The 18,802-nt window shown below is 35.9% G+C and overlaps 1 protein-coding gene across 3 annotated transcripts in view; it reads left to right on the top strand.

The window, feature by feature from the left end:
- Nucleotides 1-17,684, top strand: part of LOC134521293 (multidrug resistance-associated protein 1-like) — a 37,867-nt gene extending 20,183 nt beyond the window's left edge. For 2 of the 3 annotated variants that reach the window (XM_063347525.1, XM_063347520.1), the window contains 16 exons: nt 594-770; nt 1,290-1,457; nt 2,514-2,700; nt 4,357-4,426; nt 5,381-5,441; nt 6,669-6,888; nt 7,384-7,538; nt 8,612-8,767; nt 9,782-9,981; nt 10,795-10,921; nt 12,323-12,424; nt 13,355-13,498; nt 14,163-14,321; nt 15,157-15,323; nt 16,427-16,621; nt 17,122-17,684. In XM_063347525.1, coding sequence (XP_063203595.1) covers nt 594-770; nt 1,290-1,457; nt 2,514-2,700; nt 4,357-4,426; nt 5,381-5,441; nt 6,669-6,888; nt 7,384-7,538; nt 8,612-8,767; nt 9,782-9,981; nt 10,795-10,921; nt 12,323-12,424; nt 13,355-13,498; nt 14,163-14,321; nt 15,157-15,323; nt 16,427-16,621; nt 17,122-17,233 — 2,400 coding nt within the window. In that variant the 3' untranslated portion in view covers nt 17,234-17,684. The remainder of the gene's footprint in view (nt 1-593; nt 771-1,289; nt 1,458-2,513; nt 2,701-4,356; nt 4,427-5,380; nt 5,442-6,668; nt 6,889-7,383; nt 7,539-8,611; nt 8,768-9,781; nt 9,982-10,794; nt 10,922-12,322; nt 12,425-13,354; nt 13,499-14,162; nt 14,322-15,156; nt 15,324-16,426; nt 16,622-17,121) is intronic. The other variant, XM_063347536.1, reaches the window with a different exon arrangement.
- The last annotated feature ends 1,118 nt before the right edge of the window (nt 17,685-18,802 follow it).

Here is an 18,802-nt window from a genome sequence, read left to right as displayed (position 1 = left end):
AGAGTAGTAATTAATAGGAAAATGATCAGCTGTGTAGAATCTAATAAGGAAGGCATATACCCAACCAGTGTCTCTATACTTTAAATTTATTGTAAAATTAATAGATTTCACAGGGCATGTAGCCTAATGTAAGAAAATATCTAAGAGCATTTCTAGATATTATTCCTATCCTGTAACCTTAATTTCTAATGGCTGACACATTCTGTAGCATACTATGTAAAAATACAAACAATCAAGCTGTATTTTGTTATACCTCATACAGACTCATTTTGCTGTATATAAATCTTACAATGGATGGCTGTTTGTCACTGAGGTATTTCCCTGAAAAGACTGCTCAATATATGTCCCAGCTCTGTCAGTCTTATTCAAAGTCTGTCCTCTTATAATAATTATAGGCAAGCTGTTATAAAGGAATATTCAACAGGTTTTTATTACCTGACTTAGTCAAAATTTTAACAGTTTAATAATGCTTAAGTTTTGGAAGTAATTACTGGTTACTTTGAGGTAAAGCTGGAATTTCAAATGTAATTTAAATGCTATTTTTTCTATATTCAGAAAGCACAAGTGAAAAAAATGTTTACAATTCTTTTTAGGGTTCAGTGGCATACGTTTCTCAGCAGGCTTGGATTCAAAATGACAGTTTACAAGAAAATATTCTCTTTGGTGCAAATCTAAATAGGCCATACTACGAACTTGTTTTAGAGTCTTGTGCTTTACTGCCAGATTTGGAACAGTTACCGAATGGAGACCAAACAGAGATTGGAGAAAGGGTGAGAATTCAAGGTGTCAGAAATGATGCAATAAGTTATGTCTTTCATGTTTTATATATTATCTATTTGGTAATTTACACTGACGACTAATCAGTTCTTAGCCAAGTACATCTAGTCCACCTCCCTACTTAGCTAGCTTACTTTGAACTTAACTTCTGTTAAAGCTCCGAACTCTTACTCATTTTTAAAAAGGCTCTTTTCTATGCAGCGGTTTGAGTCAGCCCTGTCTTGTTCTCCAAGGGTTTCCTCTATATTGTAAAAATGTCTGTATGACTGTAAATAATAGTTATTTTTTAATTTTCTGAAGTACCTTGCATTTGCCCGTTTTGGAGTGGGAATTTAATCAACAGAGCTCAAACTTTGCTCTAATTACTTGAAAATCCAATTTTCTATTTTCAGTTCTACTATAAAATTTACTTTGATTACCTGAAAAAAATAATGATGAGACTGAGTGTGATACCCTGGTCTTCTTTAGTATTTTATATTTCAGTGTGGATTATTTTGGCTTTCTTTTCTTAGGGTGTCAATATAAGTGGAGGGCAGAAGCAGAGAGTGAGTCTTGCTAGAGCTGTGTACAGCAATGCTGACTTGTATCTTCTGGATGACCCCCTGTCTGCTGTAGATGTACATGTTGGGAAACACCTTTTTGAGAAGCTAATTGGGCCTTCAGGTCTCCTAAAAAGCAAGGTAAAGTAGGGTGGCTTCCTTTCAATTTGGGGATGAACTGCTTTGTACAGTACAACAGACACAGTAAAAGTCCCAGTCATTCTGCAATAGTTCATGTGTTACCTAGTGTGTTGATGAAAATCATTTTGAATAAAGAGGCTAAATAAAAAGCACAGCTGATTGTGCCAATTCAAAGCCTGTTGGGTATACATAGCACAGACTGAAAAAAAGATTGAGAGCTGGCCTTACTTACCTGGGAGTCTGAAAAATTCATGTAATATTTGCTAATTTCTTCTTTACTGCCAGTTTTTGAGGAGTGCTGTGGTCTGCATATGGAGGGCAGGGTCGAGCCCTTACGGTCACTCTTGATGCCTCACTGCAGTAAATAACTTACAGCCGGTAGTTTTGTCGAACAAAGGAAGGGGAAAGTGGAATCAGAAGGAATAGATTCTCCCATTTAAAAACTGTTCATGTGGGAAGGTAAGATAGCTTGTAAAAAATCTCTCCTCAGTGTTATGAATTAGTACCGATTATTCTCACTGGCCAATGCCTGCAAAACACGTGCATTGCTATGAAATACTTACTATTATGAATATGTTACTTACTGTGAAGTAAATGTCTTTCACTCGCCCTCTCTCCCTTCTCCCTTTTCTTAACTTACCTGCCCCATGGGTTATAAGTATCTGGCAGAAGCAAGAACTCTAGTAATGGTACACTTGTAAGCAGATTTTAATATTGAGACTATCAAACTATATGCAGTACATTAAAAGCTGTAGTATCTACCTCATCTCTTTAAAACCTAATCTAAGCCATTCCTGAGCAGAAGATACACATTAAGAAACAGGTTAAGTACAAGTAATAGCAAGTAGCTATAAACATAAAGTAATTACAATCAGCAATTAAAAGAGTAAAGTGGCAAAGTAGGCAACAAATAACAATAACAATAATAAAGTAGACAAATAAATGCACAAAATCACAGAAAAATTCCATTACACTATTCCAGTTATCATAGTATAATGTCTACTTTCAATATAAGCTTTGTATATATATGGTAAAATGGAAAACATTGTGTTTCAGACTCGAATATTGGTGACCCATACCCTAACGCTCCTGCCTCACACTGATCTTATAATAGTAATGGACGAGGGCAGAATCAGTCAAATGGGGACCTACCAAGAACTCATTTCAAAGAGTGCTAATTTTGCTGAGTTTATTCAAGTCTTCAGTGCAGAGCACACAAGGGAAGACGCAACCCCAATGGAAGGTGAGAAAATTCGTATACTGTGTTTGCTTAGTAGTTTTTCTTTTCATGCAAGCTTCTCAAAATATTCCTGCTCCCCTTGCTGGGAATGAGTAGAATAATTGCTGGAAAATGTAGAGCATTCCTGTCTATGTTTTGGTATAGAATTATAGGTTGTAAACTGAAAAAAACTCAGGTTTTAATGTCTTGAGATTAAATGGTTTACTCTTTCAACTAATGGATGTATGATAAAGGTGCTTTATGGAACTGTTTTCTAATTTTACATACTGTATTAATTACCTGGTAAAGTTACCTGATTCTGCTAAGGATTTATCACCCAATAAATAATTGGTGATATTATGGACATTTGAAATGTCCAAAAATTATGGATATTTCAAATTAATCTTGCAGTGTCAATGATTATGTCTTGTTTTATATTTCCTAGTTCCATCACCTTAGACTGCTGTAATCAAGGAGCACAGCAGAACTAGTAGGAGAATATGGTCCATTTGTAGGAGGAAAAAAAAAAAGAAACTTTTAATACTCCTATGAAATACTTCCAGCCAACAAGTAGACAGCATAAACAAAAAAATACTGCATAGTACCTTAAAAAAGCATACTTACAAAACATTCACATGGTTTGGAACAAACTTACTTCTGTACCTGGGTTGTTCAATGTGTGCTCTTTATAGAGTTGTGGGAAACAAACAGGTACATTGACAATGCAGTCTGTTTGACCTGTTTTCATCATATACTTCAGGAGTAGTTTAATTGTGGTTATTGAATTTTGAGAGAAAGAACCCCTCCACATGACACAAAAGAGTCCTAAAACAGGTAGATGACTGCAGATGTTTATAATGCTAGTTTCCAGTTAGCTTAGCAACTCTAAACTGAGCCTCTAGTAAGTACAATGCAGTCTGGGGGGCTTATTAATTCAGGCCCTATACTGGAGCCAGCACTCTCAAATATTTCTAGGGTTGACAGGGAGGAGTGGAAGGACAGAATGGCAAATTTGCAAACGGCAGCAGTGAGAAGTCTTGAGGTAGCTGTGTTGGGATGAAACTGTGAGGTAGCCATGTAAGGAGACCTTTATTATTCATGAAGGGTAATAAAGAGAGGGAAGGGGGACCAAAGTGATGAGGAGAAGAAACAGCACGAAATGTGTTGCAATACAAAATTATACAGCAGAGGTACATTCATCAAGATGGATGGTTGTAGAAAACATATCTTTATCTTGACAGATCTGTTCACAAAAATAACATCGAATATGAAAAAGAGGAAAAAAATCCATTCCTGAAAGAAAAGTGTTTTGAATCCTTTCATTAAAATGCAAAGAACAGCAAGCTCAGTTTTCCAGCCATGATGCAAGAATACTTTGAGATAAACACTAATGTTAATGTTTGCAGGGATACTAATACTTTCACTAAGGAAGAATGCGATTCCAAAGCGACTCTGGGCTCATAGGGGAGATATACCTGCTGTCACAGTTGTAGCATTTGGTCTTAAATGTGTCTGTCTTGTGTAGTAGCTGTCCCAAGATTAGGTCGACTTAAGGAGTTCATAATTTAAAGTATCCCCGTTCATCATCTTGTCGCCATTTTTAATTTCTAACTCTTGTACTGTACCTGTCTACTCATGGTGTAATATTGAAAAGATTTTTCCATTTTTTTTCTGTTATAGTGAGTTCTTCAAAAGAAAAGGGCCAGCTGGGCAGGAGTCTGCAACAAAGAGAGCTGCTGAAGCATAAAGAGTAAGTATTTTTTTAAAAAAAGAATAGCCATTGCTTAACTGATGCAATGCTAGAACAACCCTAAGAGCTGAAGGCTGTGCTGCTGTCCTTCACTGTGTAAACATGGGTTAAGCCTGAATGCCCATTAGCAGTTGCCTGGAGAACATGCATCTGAAGATCATTTTCTGGTTTCGCTTTATACAAAAGAAATCCTGTTAAAGTGCTGCACAAGTTCAAGAGGTTCAGTTTATGGACTGCTTCACTGTGTGAGCAAAAGTACACTAAGCAGGAATGAAGGGGACTTTCAGAAGAGCAACTGAAGTCACTGATGTGGATGTACCCACAATTCCCTGGCAGCAATTTGACTTTTTAGTGTATTAACAACTGGTTTATGCTCTTTGTTTTTCCCGTGTAACATTGATTTGTCTTTTTCCACCTTTAAGAAAACTTCTGGGCTTTCAAAAAGTTGAATGACCTCCTAGATCAATTTGTAAAGCACCGTAGTGGTATATTTGCAGTTGTGGAAGATAGCATAAAGATGCTGTAGAATACACTCAACCTAGCAAGTTCAGACAATGCAGGACAGTTAAATTAACCACCCTGTTCAAGAATTAGTAGAATTGGATGTGTCAAATAGTAAGCCCTTATCCTGGGCCCAGACAAGGGCTGAGACCCAAGTTGCACCACATTTATATGCCTCAGAAAAGGGCAGTCTTACATCGCTAGCTGAAGCCTATGCAAGGCAAGTTCAGTTTTACCTACACATATTCATGCAAGAAATGAAAAGGACATACCTAGAGTTGTCTTCTGACCGTAATTTTATTCTAAGAACAAAAACAGAACAGCTGAAGACAGTTTGCGTCTCCATGGGAAAAATGTACAAGATTTTATAGTATCCATTTTTGCTTGGGAATAATGGATATATTCTTTGTATGACGATTCACAAGAGGATTTGAAAGTGTTTCTTATTTGCAGTTCTTCCTTTGATCAATCGAAAATACTGACTAACAAAAAAGAAAAAGTTGCTACTGGTGGCGTAAGTATATCACTAATAGAAAAGGCTTTGACGTTTGTTTTTATAAAAATGTATTATTTTGCAGTTGCAGTTTTCTGTTTATTGTTAAGGTTGCCTGACATCTCATTACTGAATCAAAAATAAATCTTACAGGTTTTTACCGAATTTTCAGTATGCAGTCTGAGATTTGCTATTTTGATGATGTGTTACTGGCTGTATTTTAATATTACACCTAGGTCCAGCCTGTTCTGCGTAGTTCAGAAAGAAGAAGATTAAAAAAGCTTTTTCTTCTATTAGAAAAACATTCTGTTTGTCTTAACTTTAGGAAGTGTAAATACCTGTGTCCTGGAGCAGAGACTAGAAATTTTGCATAGTAATACTGCTGCAGTATTGTTTTATGTGAAAAGCACACTTTCTGCAGTCTCCATTAAAAAATTCTGCCAGTTGTTAGGAAGAGGGAAAAGAACAAGAAACAGGGTATGGATAATGACAAAACTTCCTGGGAAGCTATAGTTGAATTATAATAAAAAGGGGTGGGGGGTGAAGAGGGAAAGAAGGTATGAGTTTCTAGCAAGATGGTAAAAATAGGCGCTTGAAAAAAATGAGTTTGCAGAAGAGACAGAAAACTTTGGGCCAACTAGAGTTTATTTCACTCCAGACCCTGTAATGAAATCCAAGAATCTGTCACTATTCTGCTTCTACCAGTTCTTCCTTTCAAGCGGCCTAGCTGAGTTTAGCCCCATCGGTTCTTGTGTACACCAAGAATAAGAACTTTCTCCTGCTGACAATAATTTGCTTGGTTCTAGTAGCCCGGAATGACAGTTCTAAACTTTCTTGCTCCAGTGATGATTAGAGTAAGATTTGCTTCATACAAACTTCCCAGAAATAGCACTTCTGTTTGTTTGGTTGGTTGGGGTTTTGGTTTGTTTTTGTTTGTTGTTTTGTTTTTGTTTGTTTTGCATAATCTACATATATAAGATTTTAAAAATCTGACACTGGAAAGTGTCACAAGCACAGTTGCCTATGATGTGTATCATTAAAGAGCAGAGTGTAGTGAGAGTGGAAACCGTTTTACGGTGTGATTTTATATACCTAAGTTATCAGATATAATTAAGAAATTATTTAGATTTATTCTGAATTCAATGTATCCAATTCCCATTATATAATGTGTATTTGCCTTCAACAATTATAATGATTTTCAGAGTAACTCCTTTCTTTATGTATTATTTTTTTTTAATATATATTTAGATGAAAATGTCAGTTGTTTTGAAATACCTCCAAGCCTTCAAGTGGCGATGGATGTGGCTAACCATAGCTACTTATCTAGGACAAAACGCACTAGCCATTGGACAAAATTTGTGGCTTAGCACCTGGACCACAGAAACAGCAAAAGTTCGTGATTTCTCAGAATGGAAACAATCACAAAACTATAAACTTCATATCTATGGACTTCTGGGACTCATACAAGGCAAGGATGAGCATTTATGACTCTTTTCTCACCATTTGCCAAGTCTAATCTGCCTGAATGTGTTTCAGTAAAGAAATAATGCTGGTTGTTTCATAAACAGAATTGTATGCAATACAGTGTAATGGTTTAACCTGGGAAGAGGAGAAGAGATATACAGATGTGTAGAAGAAAACGCTGTTTAATTTTATGATACTTCTGTGAATTCTTGGGACATCCAAGTGTAACCTAATGAAGTTATGTTGGCATCTCAGTGAGGAAGGAAACCACTGTTGATGTGTAGTGGCATGCTAGCATAAGAGACTTAATTGCAGGAAAAACATGCTTATGAACTAGTGAGATATATCAACAAAATACAAATACGTACATTTGCAAAACTAAGATATGAAGTGCGACTGTTGGATTGCTCACTGTGGTAGAAAACAGTAACAGAAACAAGCTCCAGCTCCTTTTTCTCCCCAGCCATTCATACTGTCTTTTAATTTATCCATTCACAAGGTCTTCTCGTTTGCTGTGGTGCTTATGTGCTTACCAAGGGATCCCTGTCTGCTTCTCGGGCATTGCATCATCAGCTGTTAGACAACGTATTGCACCTTCCTCTTCAGCATTTTGAAACTAATCCAGTTGGTCAGATCATCAATAGATTCACAAAGGTAAAGGGAAAACTCATGCATTTTTTCTATTTTATGAAAATGAAGCTTGAGTGACTACAGATTTAATTGCATTTAGTATTGTTGAAAAGTTAAAGATATCAAAGCAAGTGAATACAATATCTAGCAATATAAAGCTGTTTCAGTGCATAGAAACTTAAAAGAACTGTCTCAAGCTATTTTCTGACAAAATCATCAAAATATGTTATTAGTAGAAGCTGTATAGAACCTATCAAGATAATTAGGAGGCCATTCCTCAAAGACCATTCCTGCAGTGTAAGTTTACCAGACCTAAACCTGATCTGTTTTTAAAAAAAAAACAAACATTTTTCTTAGATGGTATATTGCATATCAGAATCAAATGTTATTGTTGAAATCAATTAATACATTAAATTCACATTCTCAGAAGAATATAGACATAAAGGGAATGTTATTTTCTATTTTTGTACTGTTCTGGCTTTAATTGGAACCTCCTAATACACATACAAGTGTTATTTGCTATGAATTTAGTATTTCCACTCTCATTGTAACTAGATCGTTGCAATGCATTACTGATTACTTCAAATACAGTGACTGTTGATGGCTGTGTTCTCTAGAAGAGCGTTTATGTAATACACTAAAAGATCAGTTGATTTAGGTTTCACTCAAGCCCCTAGTCTTTGGTAGCAATATGTTATAAACTGGGTTTGAAAAAGCTTTACCATGTGCAGTAAGGGATTAGGAATATTTCAGTACACTTCTAGAATTATTAACAGGAGTATACAAGAGGTAGGATTTGAATTCCTAGCCTCCTTTTCAGTCTGATATGCTTTACATAGGCTAAATAGTATTGAGTAGCAAAATATCAAGAGCCTGTTTCTGACATACCATGACTAGTCTGAAAGCTATTATGTCTATTGCACATTTAGACAAATAATAATGATATAAGAATGCATTTCATTAGGATATAATCAGGGTGGATCCTACTAATTTTTATTGAAGGTATTTTAGTTTGATTCTATTTTTAAAGGATGCTTTCTTGAAGTTTTTAGTGTAATTTACTCACAAAATCTCAATTATTCTGTGCATTGTTACAGGACTTATTTATAGTGGACATACGTTTCCATTACTACTTACGAACTTGGCTAAATTGTACACTAGATGTTATTGGAACCATTCTAGTTATTGCATCTGCCTCACCACTGTTCATAGTGGTAGTTGTTCCCCTGGGATACTTTTATTTTACTATCCAAGTAAGTGCATTAAGCTTGTATAAGAGTTTCTAGATGTATGTGGATGAAATGTCCAAAACAATCAAGGATACAGGCTTAAATTATTCCTTATTGTGAACGCTCTCCCCCACCCCCGCCAACATACATATATATATATTTATATATACAGAACACATCTGAAATTGCTTTCAGAAAAAAATCTTCAGGTTTCTTGAAAGGAAATTAGAACACTTCTTGAACATATCCTGTAATGCATGGGAACTTTTAACTTATATTTTTCTCTTTAGATTTTCCTTTTTCTTAGGAAGATACAATGTTGATATAGATCCCACCAAGAAATTTGATGAAGTTATCTGAAAAAATGGGGTGTATATTATAGTGAAAGTTAAAAGTTGAAGGGTAACCCTGAAACAGCAGACATAAAATAGAATGACGCCTGAACTACCTGTGCTATTTTTTGTCTAGAGTGTCAGTCATGCTACTGAGAACACAAAAAATAACGTTTCAGAAAGACTAATGGCTGCATTCGTGTTTCTTGATGCTCAAAGTGATTAAAGACCTTCAAAGATTCTTAAAATAAGAATATCAAGGAAGGAAGAGAGTGTCTGGCTTCAGTCTCTGCTAAGGAATTTAAATACAGACATCATTACATTGAAGAAATAAAGGCTGACTTTCACCTGAGAAAGCAGCAGGACGCTCTAATTTGAAAGTTTACATAGAAGTTTTAATTGTGGTATAGCACATTTTCTGTAGAATTTGGAAATAATCTTATCCTATTTTAACCTTTCCAGTAATTTATGTATTGCAGTTATGTCATCATTACAATGTTGGTGCGTCCCCAGAGACAGATTCTTTTTTTCTGTACTGTTTGTGAGTGGTTTTTTTCCTGTGTAAACACTTCCAACTTTTTCGTATTCAAAATATACAGGGATTACTTAACAGATAACTGGAAATAAATATGGCAGATATTTTAAACAATATAAAAAAAACCTGTAGCAACTTAAAATGTCCGTTTTGTCTGTACTGTTTTATTAGCGATACTACATAGCGAGTTCACGACAAATTCGACGGCTTGCAGGAGCATCGCATTCTCCTGTGATCTCCCACTTCAGTGAGACTCTTGTAGGGCGATCAACAATTCGAGCATTTGGCCACCAAGAGAGATTCATTAGAAAAAATAATGATGTTGTGTATGAGAACTTGGTTTACTTCTACAACAACGTCATCTCAAACAGGTACTTTAGAGCAGTTCTGCATCTGTGACTAAGACTGCCTTCTGTAGAATTCCACAACTGTTTACCTTTAGTCAGCGCAAACCCATTGAGAAACAGAAGGACAAAAGCAATTTGCCCACCACTCTTTGTAATGAATGCATAGATTATGTCCAAGCACTAGGATGATTTCTTCTTTATGTACTAGAAACTGGCAGGTTTATAGAAAATATGCATGTGCTGCCTAGGACAAGAATATTGAAAAAAAAACAAACAAAAAAACGGTTTACCAATAGGTCATGAGTGGGGACTGTACTACATTTCAACTAACAGTTCTTCTTACAAGCTTATGGACAAATCACATTTTGATTTCAATAGTTCATGTGGAAGCAACCTGGTGTCTGTGCCCAGAGGAACCAGGTACGTCTTGAGAGTAGAAACTTGAGTTTAAGGAAATAAATCCATTTCTTCTCCTTCCTTTACGATTCAGTTCAGTTACATGCAGAGATAACCAAGAAGATTTTCAATTCTGGTTTTCAGTCATATACCTGAATCTTTTCCAGATCGGAAGAGTAGGAAGGCAGTATGAGTGAAGGGAGCACTAGCCAGGAGCTGAAAGACCTGCATTTTTTTTTAGCAGTGCTGCCAGTTCTAGATATGTCATATTCCCTTCCCAGTCCATCTGTAAACGGGGAATGATACTACTTAGCTCTTTTTTAAAATGGGTAAATTGCTACTATAACAATCTCAAAGAGTCATTATATTAGCAATATGTTCACTATACTATGAAAAACATTTTATGTAATTAACTTCTTTCTTTGCCTTGATTTACTAAAGGTGGCTGTCTGTCAGGCTTGAATTTCTGGGAAATTTAATGGTGTTCTTTGCTGCACTGTTTGTAGTACTGGCTGGAAATACAGTGAGTTCTTCTACAGTGGGTTTATCGATATCCTATGCTCTAAATGTAAGTAATAGTATACATTTTTTTCTGCTACCACATTGCCTATGAAAAGGGAAGAATACATACAATGAAGTTGAGTAGGTGAATATACAAGGTGGCATCAAGGAAACTAAATCCCATGGGCAGAACAGAGTTTTCCTTTGAATTCCATTAAAACTGGGAAATGTCACATTAATTTTCCATTTCTGAAATTAGGAGAAATAATAATTATTAAAACATATTTAAAAATCAAGTTAATGAAACTAGGTGTGATTTATTTGTGTTTTGTTAAACCAAGTAAGAAGCCTAGTCATGTACAACTATACTTCATATTTGATTTCTTGTTCTTGTTCACTTACTGAATGTTACTTAAAAGTTTATTTACTTTTACATTTACTTTGACATTATCCTTGTAAAAGTGGTATGTAAGAATCTCATTTGAAATGTGTCTTGAAGTAAGGTAAACTGTATTGATAAATTGCTGGTTAAAATAAATCTTAAGTATTATGTATACACCAAGCACCCAAGTTCCTTTAGTTTTGTGATGTTTAGGAGACTAGTGGTGTCCAGATTCTCACTGTGGTAAGTGCTTCGGAAACACAGCTGACAAATACTAATGAGTAGAAATACAAAAAAATGTATAGACAATTACCTGTCATGGCATATCCACACCACCCCCAACTCACAAGAGTTCCATTTTCTATTATTCAGAGACAGAACAATCTCCTCTTATATCATCATATACTTGGTGGTACAGTCACAAGTACTCAACGGTTTTTCACCTTCATCTGGTGTCAAATTGACACCATTCTTTATTTAGTTACATACAGCATCTCAAAACGGTTGATTCTAAGAATTCTTTTGGCTCGCTTTTTTCCTATGGAAGTGGGAATGTTTCACCACAGAATTGATACCATGGAAGTATGGAAGTGGTACCAATTCTGTCTGCAGAAGCATTCCCAGTGCTTGAAGATGACGAATTTGGCAGACGTGGTAGATCAAACACATATCTCCTTTACAAATTCTTTGTTCTATATTGCTAGCTTACTTTACATAGGGAATAGTGTAATAATGTGTCCACAATATGAAGCGTATGTTTTTCCTTTCAACATGTCATACAATTACTGTGCACTTTCTCTTGATCTTGAAGTAGTTTCAGTTTTCTGGAGCTGTTAAGTTAGTGAAAATCACAATACCCACTGGGCAGTCTGAAAGCAGACAAGAAGTGCTCAGAGTAATGCTGAGATCAGTCATTTTCTAAGTGACCGTTAATTCAGCGTGCCATCATTTTCTGTCCACTTTTTGGCTTCAGTGATTAAGCATCCAGCTTATGAGATGATTAAATTCAGGGTAAGTTTTGAAATCAGTATGCTGTATGCTAGTAGAGTCAGTTTTTTACATTCTATGATGCTACTATTTCCTCAGATAATTCAGAGTCTAAATTTTTGGGTGCGTAAAGCGTGTGAAATCGAGACAAATGCAGTTTCAATTGAAAGAGTTTGTGAATACGCAAAAATGGATAAAGAGGTAAGCATTCTTCTTGAAATGGTGAGCATTCTTCCTGAATATTTAATTTATGTGCATAGAAAATGACTAACTTAAATTAACTTTAATATTGGTGAGTGGTAATAGTACGTTATAATTTGTTATTAAATACTTTTTTTTTTCCACATTGAGAATAATGTGTAGCATCTTCATTACAGTTATAGTCATAGCAGTTTTATTCCTATTTTGACCAGTAATTTTCTTGGCATCCTTCTTAGCAATAGATTTTGTAGTAAGACTAATGCAGCTACAGCTCAGGTGAACTCTCTATGCTATGTGCAACCAAGAGGAGCATTTTAAGAGGGCAAGAGAGGCCTGTCAGACCACCAACTGTTGCTCACCTCATGTCTGGAGAGGCATTTGTTTCAAACCAATTTACCTTGATTATTGTGCTTTTCTGAAAGTAGTGCCCATGTCCAGGCATAAGAGCCTTGGTCTGTCTCGGAAACATTCATACTTCTTCATTCTCTTTTACCCTTCCCCGACGTTTATGTTTCTTAACCTGTGTTCACATCTTTCTGTTCTCTCCTACTCCTCAAAACAAAATGTTTCTCATAAAATATGCATTTTAAATATGTGGGAAATTAGGCATCAGATTAAATTCGATTCCTGCCAATTGATGGCACAGTTACCAGACTATTAGCAACTACCCAGTTAAACTGAGTGCACTTTTTTAAATGGGTGTATAAGATGTTAAAAAAAACCCACAACCTAAAACCAAAACCCCTAACAAACACAGCTAGAATGTTTCTGCCCAGCGTTCATGAAAGTATGCTCTTCCCTTATGTTGCATTGGAATTATCCTAAACCTGCTGGGATTTTTGAAGAGATATATATAATTTTCCTAATGTTTGTATTAACTTGTAATATTTTTACTGTTATATGCTGAAATACCAATGGTTTTAATTCCAGAAACCATGGATAATGTCAAAAAGACCACCAGTGGGGTGGCCTGATAGAGGAATAATAGAGTTTGTTAACTACAAGGCTCAGTACAGGAAGGATCTTGGTTTAGCCCTGAATGATGTCTCTTTTCAGACACAGAGTAAAGAGAAGGTAATGTATATAATAAGAATGAATCAGAGGTATAAAATTATGTTTCCCAACTTTCTACTTCAAAAAGATTTCATATGAGGAGTCTCCAATATTAGATACAGCAAGATGATATCATACAGGGAAGATGTTGAGTGGGTAAGACATTAAAGAAAAGACAAATGGGAAAAGGAAAAGTATTTTATCCTACTTCATAGAAATTCTTATCCCTGTAAGAAACTGAAATAATGTTTTATGAATTCGGCAGTTTTAAGGAAGATCCAAATTTGAAATTAAACCTCTTGTCCACTGTGCTGAATATATATGTAGAAAAATCAGCTGCCAGATTAGTGCTAATCAACTTTTGTTTGGGATCAAGAAACACCAAGCAAGACCCAGTTTAGAGTCATTGGTTTGAACTGAGGAGTGCTAGACAAAACGGAGGGGTAACAGAAAGGATTCCCACTCAATCAGGCATAGGCTTTTACAGCTTCTGAGGGGGAGCTGTGATTGTGAGTCACGTGTTCCAAAAGTGAGCTTTAAAGTTTTATCCACCTATAGGATTGCATGTGGGTGAAAGAAACTGAAGTTTTGAACTGAAAGCTGAAACTGAATTCACTAATCATTTTTCATATAGAATGTGCAGCATGGAAAGTTATAGTCTTTACCAGAAAACTTTCTGTTTCAGGTTGGAATTGTTGGAAGAACAGGAGCTGGTAAATCAACACTCACAAATTGCTTGTTTAGAGTTCTAGAGGGTTCTGAAGGCAAAATAATTATTGATGGAATTGATATATCAACTATTGGACTCCATGACCTACGTGGAAATCTTAACATTATTCCACAGGTGAGACGTGTTTTAGAGATAATTATTTAGGGTTTTTTTGACTAATACAAGACACTCCTTTTTTTTTTTTCTTTTTGAGAAATTAAGCCCTGAAGTCCATAGGCTTCCAAGAGACAGACAGAGGCATAAAGCTCCAGTAGAATCAGTTCTGTTTATAAATCTGTGCAGGTATTCATATGTTGTCAAGAACTGACTTCTTAAATTTGCCTTTTTAAGAAAAAAGCTTTTGTGTGCATACAAAAAAAGTGTTTAGACTTAACTACTGAACGCTTGTTTCTATAATCATAAGTGCTGGATGTGACCCATATGCATCCTGGCACGTACTAGTCTACGTGTACTTTTCCAGACATTCCCTGACGTATTCAGTGCACAGAAGCTCATGATGCTCATTTATGCAATAATTGCTTTTGTTGTTATTGCTGAATGTGTCACCTTTCCTGTAGGAAAGGAAGAATATTTGACTTAAAATCATAGCCTTCTAATTTTTCTTAACGGTGCTCATGAACGTAGTATCCAGTGCTTCACAAACAGTAATAATTCATACATTGTTGCGGTTGCCAGGTGCTGGGCAGGTCTTTAGTCAGTCACAGAACCCATAACACAGAGAATGCATACGAAATCTTTTGCTCTTTACATTTCACCTTAATGAAGAACTGAGCACACGCATCCCACATGATTTTTGTCTTTTCATCCACCAGCTTCCAAATGTCACAATTTCCCTTGCAAACTTTATTTTCAAAATTGTCTGTCCCAGTTCCCTATGTTAATGTAAGGATTTATGGCAGACTTTTAGGTTTGTGTTGGAACTGCGCACTCACATTCTGCTGTTATTTAGGACCCCATCTTGTTTTCTGGGACACTGCAGTCAAATTTGGATCCACTTGGAAAACACACTGATCTTGAACTGTGGGAAGTACTGGAACTGTGTGACTTAAAGGATTTTGTCCAGTCACTCCCAAAGAAGCTCCTTCATGAGATTTCAGAAGGTGGTGAAAATCTCAGGTATATAAACAAGAACATGCTATTGCAGTTATTTTCTGGTACTGTAAAACTATGCATTCTTTCCAGAGAATTTACTTCAGAAAGTATCAGTATAAAAATGACGCTTCTCCCATCATTCTAAGTAGAATTATTCTGGTCGTACGAGTTTCATTGGGGTGTACTGTATAAAGTGTCACAACTGTATAAAGTCCTATGGCCTGTGCTGTATGGGAAGCCAAGGAAGTAGACTGTTTTCAGCTCAAGTGTATCAGTAGGTGTAAAGGGGGGCCGGGGGGGACAGGCAACTCATGCACCACCTAATTAGATTTGGATAGAAAAGTGCTCATTTATTGAAATTAAAAAAACAACAGCAAAACAGAACAAAAGAAAAACAAAAAAACCCAAGCCAACCCCCCCCAAAACAAACAAACAAAAACCACAAAACAAATAAAAAAACCCCACCAAAGCAACAAAGTAAAACCAAACAAAAAAATCCCCTCCAAACCTGGAAAGACGGAAAAACTGCAGAGAGCTTATTCTTTGCTTTATCTGCTTAGGCAAAGCTACTGATTTTTTCCTTGTAAAACATTAACCCATAGTTTTGTAAGGAGGGTGACACTCAAAATAAAAGGACTCTAAGCTCTCGGAGACAAATACTCAAGCTTTCAGCGGCAAAGGGGCAGGTCTTAAATAGAGTATACTGAATATCAACTTGAATTTTTTTGACAGATCATTTTCAGGAGGAAGTTTCTAGAACGCATACACCACAGCTAACATTTGGATACAGGAGTATCCAAACTTTTACACTGAACATTGTTAAAAAGTGGTTTAGTATTCAATCTGTCTATTATAATGTGAATATAGAAACTGAAGGCAAGGCTAGGTTTACGGTACAAAGTTCAGTCACAGGTGTTTAAAAGTCACACTTTAACTATTATTAGTATGCTGAGCAAGAAGAAATCAAAACTTCCTAAACAAGGTGAACACATTTCACTAATCTTTTCAGAAGCATAAAGTGTTGTTAAGAAAGACAGAACAAATAGGCTCCGCAGTAATCTCAGATGTATGTTGTTCTCCCTTCTTCTATGTGCCTGACCTGACCTTCTCAAATGTATTTTTAACAGTGTTGGGCAGAGACAGCTGGTCTGTCTGGCCCGTGTTTTGCTACGAAAGACAAAAATCCTGGTCCTAGATGAGGCAACAGCTTCTGTTGACATGGAAACAGATAACTTGGTGCAGTCCACCATCAAAAAAGAGTTTTACAACTGCACAATATTAACTATAGCCCACAGGTTACATACAGTCATGGATTCAGAGAGGTAAGTATGTTTTGGTAAGACATTTTAAAAAGTAAATGGTTTCTTTTAAAGGCAACAGTTTTCAGACTTACTAAATTTTATACTCCAACACTTTTTACCTTAGTATCTTTGTATCTGTACAATCCAAGGTATCACAAAAGACTTCATTGTCGGTATTAATTAAATATCGATAACCTGTGTTCTGTTTCCCCCTTCTAATTACAGAATTAATTTAATATTTTTCCTGCTAGGATACAGGTATAAGGTACTATTAAGACCGCTTAGTTGTCCAGAGTACATGGACTATACTGTAGCATTTTTACCAATAAAGAAAAAATGCCATTTTCAAAAGGCTTTAATACAGGAGTTCCTAGCTTTAGAAGCCAATGAATTACCTAGTGCGATGATATTTCTTCCGAACAAGAGTTCCCATTATCCAGAGATATCTCTATTAGGACTGGAAAATATGGTTGAAGAGCTGATTTTTCTTCTCCTGTAATCTTTCTGCTTTTGTGTTACAGAGTGCTTGTTCTGGACGCAGGAAGGATTCTAGAATATGATACACCACATAATTTGTTACAAGTAAAAGGTGCCTTTTCTGAAATGGTTGCAGAGGCTGGGATAAGGAGATAAAGAAAACTAATGAATGAATTCCTCATGAAGACGAGAATTCCTTACTCCAGTAATCACTCAAGGGATATCTGGCATTCCACATATACATGGAATATTTTATATTCCATATAAAACAGCTAGCTGACTCAAAAGCTTCTCTCAGCATTGCTGTTTACTAAACTACAATCTGCATATATTGATCAGGTTTCTTAACATAACTTTCTGATTTTGTGCAAATCACTTAAAAATTTTCATCATATTGGTACTGGAACAACACAATGAAGCAGTAATTTTCATGGCATATTTTAACTGTTGCACTGGTAAAGACTGATGGAAAAAAAATCTTGCTGTTCACACACTGTTTTTAATTAAAAATTAGTACTTCATTAAGTTGCTCTGGCATTATGCACATTTTGTTAATACTTTCTTATTATAATTGCAAAATTCATAAAACAACAAAACTGCTTGTGGTGTGGACTTGGTGCTGATTTTTAGGACATGCATATTTGCATGTATACTTAGGTAATTCTTGAGGCAATAAACTTGCCACATAAAGTTAATTTTCCATTTGACCTTGTGATTTCTGAATAACTGAAAAATGATTTCAAATAACCGAAAACCATGTCTTATGTACCTGATTGAGTATTACAAAATCACATTGTGAAAGAATCCCAGAAAAATGGAGTCAGATACGGCTGTCTCTTTGCTACTAAATTTTAATGCAAACCTCAGTACTAATTACAGCAGCAGGACAAGTTATGTACATTTACTGAAAGTGCCCATTAAACATGCCTATGCTTCTGTAGGCTTCATAAATATTAATTTTCATTTTTATTACAGTTCCTAAAACTCCTCAAATTTAATATCAACTCAATCAATGCAAAGTTATTTTCAAAAAGAGAGAAGATCCTCATCAGTTGCTTTAAAAAAAATAAAAAAACCCCAAAGAACATGACTAAAGTTTCAGGCTACAGCCCTGTTACATTACTTTAATATTGACATCTGGTTAATATTGAGTAGGATCTTAATTTCTTGCCAGATAGTAAGCAAACCATATTTGCTGTTTTAGAAAGGTGGTGAGAAGTGATGGAGCCTCTCTGAAGAGAGTTCCTCGAAGCAAAATCACCAAGATGTGATTCTGCTACAGTGAAGGTGAATGATTTCTCTACCCTTTCCTGAAGGTAAAAAAAACGCCTGTCTTCCTATGCTACAAACTGTCTAGTTTAATTGACTACAAAACCCAACTAAATACCCTATCACTTGCACAAAACTATTAGAAGCATCTAACGATTTTAGACTAGGACAACCCTGCCCAAGTAACTATTATCTTCTGAAAGTGCTGAAAACACTGGTGTGACAGATGTTTCTCAGGAGAGAGAACAGCTTTCTGCTTTTCATCTGGTTTCCTCTCCTTTCCCCAGGTGAGGCCAACAGTACCTTCCCAACAGTGCAGAACCTTCTCATACCAATATTTAATTTCCCTGCAACATTCAAAGTGCCACAGGCAGGCCCTTCTGGGGTTCCACTTCCCCCAATCTTGTCCCCATCCCTTACCCACCGTCATGCTCCCCTCCAAGCCCCACCTTACCT

The sequence above is a fragment of the Chroicocephalus ridibundus genome, chromosome 1 (genome assembly GCF_963924245.1).
Source record: "Chroicocephalus ridibundus chromosome 1, bChrRid1.1, whole genome shotgun sequence".
In the NCBI taxonomy this organism is placed as follows: Eukaryota; Metazoa; Chordata; class Aves; order Charadriiformes; family Laridae; genus Chroicocephalus; species Chroicocephalus ridibundus.
Note: the sequence above shows the minus strand (reverse complement) of the source record. Positions and strands in the feature narration are given on the sequence as shown.